At 44.1% G+C, this 10291-nt stretch overlaps 1 protein-coding gene across 1 annotated transcript; it reads left to right on the top strand.

The window, feature by feature from the left end:
* The first annotated feature begins 6334 nt into the window (after positions 1 to 6334).
* On the top strand, positions 6335 to 8183 carry LOC133391735 (uncharacterized). The gene has a single exon (XM_061647769.1). It carries the CDS (start codon positions 6815 to 6817, stop codon positions 7679 to 7681), a length of 867 nt encoding a protein of 288 aa, XP_061503753.1. The 5' UTR covers positions 6335 to 6814; the 3' UTR covers positions 7682 to 8183.
* The last annotated feature ends 2108 nt before the right edge of the window (positions 8184 to 10291 follow it).

Below are 10291 nucleotides of genomic sequence, written 5' to 3'. Positions count from 1 at the left end.
ATCCTCCTCTATGGACACAGGTCCTGGACCACAATAGACGTGTTTGAGCGACACATCCTTCGGATCATCTCTGGACTGTGTGTGAGTTCTTGTATGGAATGTAGAGGCAAACGATGAAATATATGCTTGCTAAACAAATCGGGCATATGAACGGAGATGAATACCGGCAGGAAACGATGGTCGGGGCATCTTTTGAAGATACCGGTCGTATACCTCGCCAAGAAACTACAGCGACAGCGAGAGAAAGAATGGAATTAATCCCATCCAGACTTAAGTTATGCTTAAGTTATGCCAAACGTTGAAAGTTATGCTATGACGAAGAAATCTATACCCAATCATCAGGAACTGTATTAATGAAGATGCACTTGCCCCAATGGAGCACATGTTACGTCAATAGCAAAACATGGGAAGCTATCCGCATTATCACCAGGGTGATTCACCTGTTCGGGATTAGGAATAGGAATAGGAATAGTCGCATAGGTCCTACAAACCCATACAAGCGGGGTGTTTAACAGCTTCCCTTTACAAACTGAAATACGTAATACTGAATTTGACTCTACTGGAATGATTGCTTCTACAATGCATACGTCATTGTGCTATCTTTCACTCTTTCCACTCATTAGCAAACGAGAGCAATTCTTTCGAACGATTCCCATTACAGCATACGAATGTGATACACGCTTCTTAACGATACCATCATAACCTCGCACCTATCCCTATGTGTGTAATTAATTCCCTTGTTACAGCGCCCTAAAACATAACACACTTATTGGGCAAAAAAAAAGAACTCAAGCACACGCGTGAGCTCACAGTGGGCTCGTCCGTCGACCAGATACGTGCCAGAAACCGTCCCACGTACGCATTCTGGAACGTACGAGTAGACCGAAGCATAAAAACAATAACAACGAACGCCACCACAAGTTCATTGATTTCGGGTCAACGTACACCGTCCCCGGTACCACCCCTTCCGTCACATCACATCAACATTGTTGCCCTGCACATCCACCTCCATCAGCCGTTCCCGCGTCACACTGCATAATTGGAGAGTGGAGAAAACGGAAACTGCAATCATCTGATCTGATCTGATGCACGGCGCTCGTTCAATGTCATCGAGCCAGACCGGGGCAGGGAGAATGTTCCCCTGTTTCGAGCTCAATGTCGCCGTCCATCCGAGAGTTATTGTTGCATCAGGTTGTGACGATTATCGTTGCGTAAACACAACGGTACACCCACCAAGTCCCTTTTGTGTGTGTATATGTTCTCCCGTTCTCCCTTTCTGGATAATGATAATGATGATGATGAAGATGGCGATGATGGTGGAGCAACCAGTAGCATCGGAATATGATAATCGGCAATTACCTGCCAGCTGGGCTGGTTGGATGTTGCACGGCAAGCGCTCAAAATAGCTCCAAGATCAATCACAGCAGGCAGGGAAGCGTTCTGGACGATGCCGAACAATCGCGGCGACAGTAACCTGTTTGGCCGTTGTTGGGTCCGTGTTTACCGATAGCGTTACGCGTCACGCACTATAAAAAGTGCATTCGCTCGGTCCGGCCATCGACATACCCGTTGCTGCCGTCTAAGCATCGTGTCATTGCGACCGCGGATCGGTTCAGTCAGACGTTGACGTCGATTCCTCAGGATATACAATGCGAAGCGTAGGTACCAGCAGATCCTTCCCTCGAGCTAAAAAAAACTAATCCACAACCCGTTTAATTCTGTTTTAGTTCCTGTTGCTGTGTTTGCTTACCGTGGTCAACTGTAAGCCGGGAGCGATTTTAGTGCCATCCACCGTACCGTATGCCGTCCCGTTCGGTGTTGCTGCTGTGCTGCCCGGACCGGTAGTGACGGTACAGGAGGTAGTACCCCAATCACCCGGCATTAGTACCGTCTCCGAGTATCAGGCCATCCCCTTGATTCCTCCGAGTCCTGGCGCGGTCGTAGCGGATTTCCTGTACTAACGGTGACATTGCGCAGAGATGTAATAAAGAACTGGAAAAGGAAATAAAAGGGGCAATTTAAAACTGGGCATTTTTACACGCGTAGTTCACAACTTTACGCCCTCTACATGCTGGGGTTATCCGGTGCCGATGCCATGTGGAATCACGTCACGGTTCCACCACCGGAACAGGTGCACCACGAACGACCATATTTGCCATTCATTGATGGTGCTAATTTTTCACCGACCCCACCTTCCATCTACTTTCAAGCTTACAATAGGCAACGTTTTCCAAACCGGCTGCTAGTAAGTTCTCCGTTTCCTGCTTGCTACCCCACCCTCCATTCAGGAGTGTCCACGTGAGTTTACTTTGCACGTGAGAAGTTCCTGATCTTTGTGCGGCCGGCCGGCCGGCTTGTAAAGCAGCGTTCGCGGTAAACGTACCGAAACCGTGTCGATGCCGTTGGGTGGGAATGCACCGCGCACTGTCGTTAGTTTTCCCCTCTGTCACGGCGACGGTAGGGGGTCACAAACCTGAAAAGGGTGTGAAAAGTTAGCGATTCCTCTGACGTACTTGGAGGGACCGTTTTTTAAATTATATAATGAAATCACATGGCACGGTCAAAGGGCAAACGTTTTTCCTGGGAATGTATGTGGAATTTATTTAGTATCCAATACATACCGATTGGATTGTGTTTCTGTGCCCGATCAGGTGTATGAATGAGAACAATTCCTCGCTGTTGACGTGTTCAACTATTTTTCAACTGGTAAGACACACACACACACATGCATACATATACACATACACATACACAGTAGGGAAAAGTTTCGAAGGATTTGTACGCGTAGAAGCGCATTCAACGCCTGCTGGGATATTGTTGCGAGGACTGTAATTGGTGTTTTGTTTTCGGTAGGCTTCCACCATAAACGTCATAAATCACGTTGCATGCATGGGTGCATGCGTGTTCTAGAACAGATCCCGAACTTAACTCCCGCTCTTCGAACTGATCCTGAAGCTATACAGGTACTGGAACGGATCAGAAAACCATATCAAACCGTGCAACCAGGTATTGTCCGCAAACCGTGCGGACCAGCTACTTGTCTCGAATCCATACCATATTTGGGGCTGGAATTGATCTTTAACATAACCCCACTCTTGGGACAGATCCCGAGGAAACTAAGGTTCTGATTTACTTCTTCTTCTTCTTCTATTTGGCGTAATCGTCCTACGGAGATATGTCGGCCTATGCAGGCTTTCGAGATTTTATTCAGTACCACGCATTCCACGCATTACGAACTCAGGCCGGTCCTGGAACTGATCACAAATCTATAACAGTATTGGTACTAATCATGAACGTGGTGATCTCGACAATGGAGCTGATTCCATACTGATCCTGGAACTGGATTACGAAATCATAGCGATTTTGAAACGGATCCTCAAACCATCCGGACCTGGTGGTACTTGAACAGAACGCATATTGGCTCTCAGACAAACACGGAACTTACAGCAATTTTGGAATTGACCCCAATCTATACCGGCTTTTGGAACTAATCATGAACACATACCGGTGCTGGAGCCGATACTCAATACTAATCAGTCCTGGAATCTCCCTGAATCTCAAACTCATAGCAGCCATGGAATTAATTATGAACCTTTATGATTCTGAGAACTGATACTAAATCATGTACCCATAACGGGCTTCGAACATATCCTGTACCTATAAAGATCCTAGAAATGCTCCTGAACCCTTGTTGGGTCTGAAACTGCTCTGTTTATATTAATATTGCGATTCAAAAAATATGCCTTCATCTGTCTCGCAAACCTTTGAAGGTCGAGGAACCGATACAATACTTAAACGTATAGGAGTATAGGAACAAAACTAATGCGCGTTATCACATAGTAGAATTGATATGTACTGCAGAAAACAGCTTCTAATTTGACGGAACGTTATTCATTTGAAATCATGGCATGCTTGCTATGTGAAGGGTATTGACGGTTTTATTATTAGTATTATTATTATTATTATTATTATTATTATTATTATTATTATTATTATTTTTATTATTATTATTATTATTATTATTATTATCATCATCATCATCATTATTATTATTATCATTATTATTATTATTATTATTATTATTATTATTATTATTATTATTATTATTATTATTATTATTTTTGCTATTATTATTATTAAATCTTTATTGAAGGACAGTTATAGTCCTGAAGAATTTTCTTAGGTGTAAACTTAACTTAGGTTACAAACATAACTGGACTATATCCTGGCGAAAATATTGTCTGTAAACGACTTTAGAAACGCATCAAAATCGAAAAATTGGTAGACTTTGTTAAAAACCCTGCACATAGTGATTATAGGGCCTCCCGAGCCATAGTTTGTTTGACGACGAGGTTCATTAAGCAGATGTCGAGGGCGTAGAGGGGCCGTTGGAGCATAGATGTCCAGTCGTTGGAGTAGGGATGGACAGTCGATGTTCCCCGTTTAGAGACCTCCAACAAACATTTGCTGCGCTATACGACGCCTGTCACTGAGTTTTTTCAACCCAAGAAGCTTTAGGCGTGCTTCATAGGATGGATATTGACTGCCTGGTTTCCCTGGGAGAAGACGCAAAGCATAACGGGTGAGTCTGCGTTGTATTGGCGGTCAGATAAGCGCTGAGAGGATCGCTTCCAAACAACCTGCGCATATTCAATCACTGAACGGACTAAACTGCCATACTCAGCCTTTACACACATTGTGTCCCTAAAATCTCTAACCACTCGTTGAACCAATCCTAGAAGCTGGTTGCCACTGTTTACAATTTCCTCTGCATGTTAAAGTTCAGTTTCGTGTCAAGGATGATTCCTAGATCCCTAATAAGTTTAACGGTTTCAATACGAATTTCATCAATGATGTAGCTGTACCGAGAAGGCTCGCGAGCTTTACTAAGTGATAGGACTCGGCATTTTGTCGACACATAATTGCAAATGATTGCATGTGCACCAACGGTGAAATTAAACGTTAAATCTAATCAAAGAATGGCATTTTTCCTTCCGTTAGAAAACAATGCAATTGAAAAAGCCGTATCCCAAAAGCTGAAATGAAATGTAGTAAAATGTAGGCTATGACTACCAAACAGTGGTTTTGCCACAGCAGAATTTCGCATCCTAGACATAGTAGCCTATGCCTTCTTTTGTAATAAATTTGTTCATAGTTAACCACCAAACGAGCAAGTTTTAAAATTAAAAAAAAAATGCTTTTCAAATGAAAATTGACAACCTAAAAAGGTAAATATGCCCACCATTTCCATGTAATGTATCATCATACGCAAAATTCAAACACATTTAATAGCACAAAATTCAAGTTTTTAGGGCAATACCGCTGACATACTTCCGTGCGCTGCTATTTTTGGTGGAAATAATCGCACAGTAAGTAGATAGGCACTTGCAAAATAATTGTGTTACCCTAGCGGCATCATAAAACCCCCTCCTTCTTAATCTCGGCACCAGCTCCACCAACGTATCATTGATAAGAGGCAGTATGAATTTTGTTTTCTCCGCGCTTAAAATTAGGTCAAAACGCACTCGCACAAATTACGAAATGAGCCACACTGCTGACTCCAATCTGATTGCTTCGCAGCTACTGCTACTGGTGTTCTCGCGTTCTCAATTTCGAATTATTATGTGCCTATGGAGGAACGGACGAAAATGTTGGTTACGGTATGATTTCTCTACTTGGCGCGACCCGCATAGCCGTTCTGGGAATTCGCGCGCCCCACGGAGCTCACAGCCACCATGCCGCCAGATCGTGATTATCTAATGCGTTCGGTAGGTGCTTGTTTTCCACATAAAACTAGCGCTACGATTGTTAGTCACGGCGGGATGCAGCATATATTTGTGTAAATAGGTTAACTGGTACAATTTAAACCACGGCGAAGATGGTGAAATAGAGCCTAAAGGATTTAAATGCGGCCCTTATTTTCTCTCTCTCTACTCCACCACTGCGAGGAACTGCGGAACTCCACCGTCGCGCAGTTGCAGCAGATCAGTCACCATTGCACTTCCTCCCACCCCCGAGAGACAAGAGAGAAGTCTTCCCCCACACATCGAACTGATTTACAGTGTTCGGTGTTAACTTTGGCCACTTCTTTCCTCTTTAGGAAGCCGTACTACTTTGGAGGCATTGTGCATTGTGCCTTTCTGCCCTGTTCCTGGAGACCGTGCCCAATACCACCGCGATGGCATCAGCCGCGTGATCAGACCCTCTCCCATGACGACCAACCCCATCCAAAGGAAGTTAGTTTTTTGTTGTTGTTGTTGTTGCCGCGAAGCCATATGCTTTCACTCTCACTTCGGCATCACTGTGCAGCAGGTAGTCGGGACGTCGCAGCATCCGAAGCATCCTTCCTGAGCGCCGTTCGGGAGCGTTCGGGTGCGTTCGTGCTCTATGTACGCGTTCGTTGGTTTCGGCGGTTTGGAAAACTCTATATAAGACGACCATGCTGAGGGAAGCTTTACATTCAGTTGTTAGTCTGGGCAGCAGTTGAACTGGGAAAGCTTTCATACCTGGGAAATTACAGCAAAGCAGAGCTAAGGAGACTGAGTGTGTTTGAATTGGCGAGCCAAACCGAACAGAACGAACTCTTCTTATACAAATCACCATCGTGGAAACGGATACAAACCAAATTGTGTGTGTGTGTGTTTGTGTGATACGAAACATAAAAGTGAGCGTGAGGAAAAAGAGACATTTTTGCGTGGACTTGTCTCACGCGCAACAGTGAGTCCCGAATAGAATAGAGACACTTTTGTGAGCAGTTTGAAGAGTGTGTGTGAGCTGTGTGTGTGGTGTTGCTATTGAACGGAGCTTCGAGAACATGATGATGACGCTGGACAAACTGGACACCGGCAGCAACGGGCGCCACAGACGCCACGCCGAGAGCAGCACGCCCGAACCAATGGACGGGTACTACATCGACACACCGACCCCGTCCACGCGCAGCGTCTCGCCCATGTCGGCGTCCGTTTCGCCCGGCAAGGAGAAGTCGTTCAGCTTCTTCAAGAGTGTGTACCGCAAGATAAGCCTCAAGTCGCAGGACGCCGACGAGCTCGATCAGCTCGGTGTGCACGGGGAGGATGAAGACTCGCGCAGCTCGTCCGTCGATTCTTGCTCCTCGATCAGTGACCACCAGCAGCAGCAGCAGCGGGACCACCAGCCAACGGGCAGCAAGCGCCCCAGTGGCCGTAAGCTCCAGCTGCAGCTCTCCAACCAGGCCCTCTCGAGTGCGTCCAGCGATTCGGGCGTCAGTGGCGAAACGGGCTCCAACACCAACAAGCGAAGCGACGATGGCCGGGAAGAGGGTGAGCAGAGCGGTGCGGAAGGGGCGAAGGAAAACCGACGCAAATCGAGACGTTCGTCCGTGCTGCGGCTTCTGGAAAGCTTAGCGATCAATGCACCGATCCGGTCGCGATCACTGTCCTGCAGCAACAGCTCGGTCAACAATCTGCTCCACCTGAAGGGCCGTGAATCGAGGGCTGAGTCCAAGTGTTCACTGTTCAGCACCAGCAGTGCCAACAATGGAGCCAACGGTGGCGGTGAACGATTGAGCAAAGAGTCGAACAAACCGCCGCCCAAGAAGATCCTGCGCCGGCCCGTCTCCTACACGTATCTGCGCGGCATCTCCGGTTTGCCGACGCAGCGAGTGCCACGATCGTCGGTCTGCTGCGGCTACTATGGCCGCTGAAGGGCTAGCCAGAGTGTGCGTGAAATGAGCGCCGGTAGAAACACCATATCATTACTGTTTTCGTCTACTAAGCCACGGAAATGTAAAAAACACAGAACTGAAACGAAAGTGAACTAAACGAAGCACGTGAGTTCTTGCACCAAAACTAAGGCAACAATTGGGATCACTGATACATAAGTTTTCTAAATTAGTAGAGCGAGCGTGGATGGAGGTTTAGTGGGATGGCGCGGCCGGAGACGCCATGTACCTTAGTAATAATAAGTAAAACAAAAAGAAAAAAAACACAGAATCACAAGCGCTTTCGGTCTCTTTAGATCTTCGCAACTACTGCCTACTGCTTGCACATTCCTCCCCCATTTGAGCACACCGAAATGCAGATAAATTGTAAAATAGTACGGGCACACTACCCTTCCTCCGACCTTACTAAGACAAAACTATTTGCGATAAAAAGTGCAATTATTCTTACTCGATCGGAGACACGCGACGGGCGACGGGTTGAGTCGAAGCTTGAGTTGAGTTGAAGCTCTAGGCAACTGTAGTGTTGAACGATTCTCTTATGATACGATCGTAGCTTCTTTTTCGCGATTCGATTAGGCAAACGGAGGGTGCAGAGAGTGGGTAGGGCGAGCGAGATGTAAGATTCGTTGACTTGTGCATTAGAGAAAGAGAGAGAGAGAGAGAGAGAGAGAGAGAGAGAGAGAGAGAGAGAGAGAGAAAATCAAACTATCGTTAAAGTAAGAGTTAGAGTAGAGCTATCGGGCCAAAACTTATATGGCGAGGCAAAGAAAGGTGTAAATGCCACTGCGGCAATAGAAACAATTGTCCGAGTGGGGTTTTTTGTAAATAAATATTTAAAAATAATAATTCAAACTAAAACAAAACAAATATTGTGTGCTTTGTAAGTAGACAAACAAATATCCGAAATTCAACCTTTCTGCTGTTATACATTGATGTCTTTCATGATTTTTTGTAAACTTTTCTTGTGTCTGCTACCTTGTGGAAAAACATCGTTCGGTCCTATTCTATATCCCAAATATCTCCTTTTTTCAGTTGTTCAAGCTGATTGCAAATTCGCCTCTAAAATCATATAACAGAACTAAAATGCTGAAGAAGTAATGAACCAAAAGATTGAAGAATTGGAATTCCAGATTCTGGAACGCGTCAAACTCCTTTCCATTCAATGTTGTTCACTGATGTAGTCGACCTTCAAACAACTGCTGGTTCCAAAAAACATTTTAAGATTAAGAAGTTAGTTTCAAAGTCTTTAAAATTATTGATTTTCCCAGAAAAAAAGTCCTATGGTTATGGCATGTATGGTATATAAAGCGGCATTTGTATCACTACCCCTATACATATCAGAGTTCTCCGAACAGCCTAGAACTTCGCCATATCGAACCAAAGAAACATCTTACAAATGAACTTAAGTTTAGTTATCCATTTAGACTTAACAGCATTTCTGTCTTGGGTTCAAGTACAGAATGAACCGTCCCTCCGTAGCAAGGACTGACTCTTCGGTTGCGTGGTACTGAACAAGTCCCCCAAATCTTGTGTTGGCCGCGTAGGACGTTGCGCCAAATAGAAGAAGAATAAAATAATCCCTACTTAATATGAAGGCATCTTGAAGGGTAGACTAATTGGGTATAAGTGAAATAATTACTCATTATTTAAATACTCAAACTACGCAGGTAACTAGTAACTACTTCAATATACACTGCGTTTCATAATGATAGCCTCACCTAGTGTTTGTTGATTTACGATAATTAAAAATAAACAATTAATTTTGAATGCGGTTCTGTAATGATATGGGGTGGATTTAGCAGCTATGGAAAGTATGATTTGGCTATTGTTCCAACACGAATGGACAGTGATATATGCATCCATATCATAGGCAATCATTTGAAACCTCACTTGAACATATAAAACAATAACCAGTTGATATTTCAACAAGATAACGCTTCCGTACATGTCAGCAAGAAAACAAAGGATATCCTGGAGAGAATGCCTGGCCAGTCATTTCCTCTGCTCTAAATACTGCCGAACACGTCTGGAGCATGATAGTTCGAAAAGTATATGAAGATGGGAAACATTATGAGACCGTACAGCATCTGGAAGAAGCGATTAGGTATGCCTGGCGAACCTTGTCTGTTCAGTTTTTGCTAAATCTTACCGAAAGTATGCCAAAACGGATTTTCAGGTGATCAACCGTAATGGAGGTTCAACTGATCACTAGATTTAAATAAACTTATCAATATGTGATGTTTTCCGTTAGTTTTCAATGAAATATCGAAGTGAAGCTATCATTTTGAAACGCCCCCTTTTTCAAGTATTTTTTTATTGATCAAGAAATGTTTCTTACATTGTTTGGAAATTCTTTCAGGTACAAGTTTGTTCAAACGCATTGGAAAACAAGAGATTTTTTTCAAAATTATCCGTTTATTTTTAATTGCCTTAAATCAACAAGAACTAGGTGAGGCTATCATTGTGAAACGCAGTTTAGTAGCCAAATAGAATAAAAAGTACAAAACAAGTGAAAATATGAGCTTAGATTGGAAATACAGCGTTACGGACCATGAGTAGATTTCATCGATGTTTGCCTTAAATCACTATGGG

Source organism: Anopheles gambiae, chromosome 2, assembly GCF_943734735.2.
Source record: "Anopheles gambiae chromosome 2, idAnoGambNW_F1_1, whole genome shotgun sequence".
NCBI classification, from domain to species: Eukaryota; Metazoa; Arthropoda; class Insecta; order Diptera; family Culicidae; genus Anopheles; species Anopheles gambiae.
Note: the sequence above shows the minus strand (reverse complement) of the source record. Positions and strands in the feature narration are given on the sequence as shown.

Bases quoted from the DNA above. Each gene is read 5' to 3' on its own strand.
- LOC133391735 (XM_061647769.1), top strand. From the start codon at position 6,815: ATGATGATGACGCTGGACAAACTGGACACCGGCAGCAACGGGCGCCAC.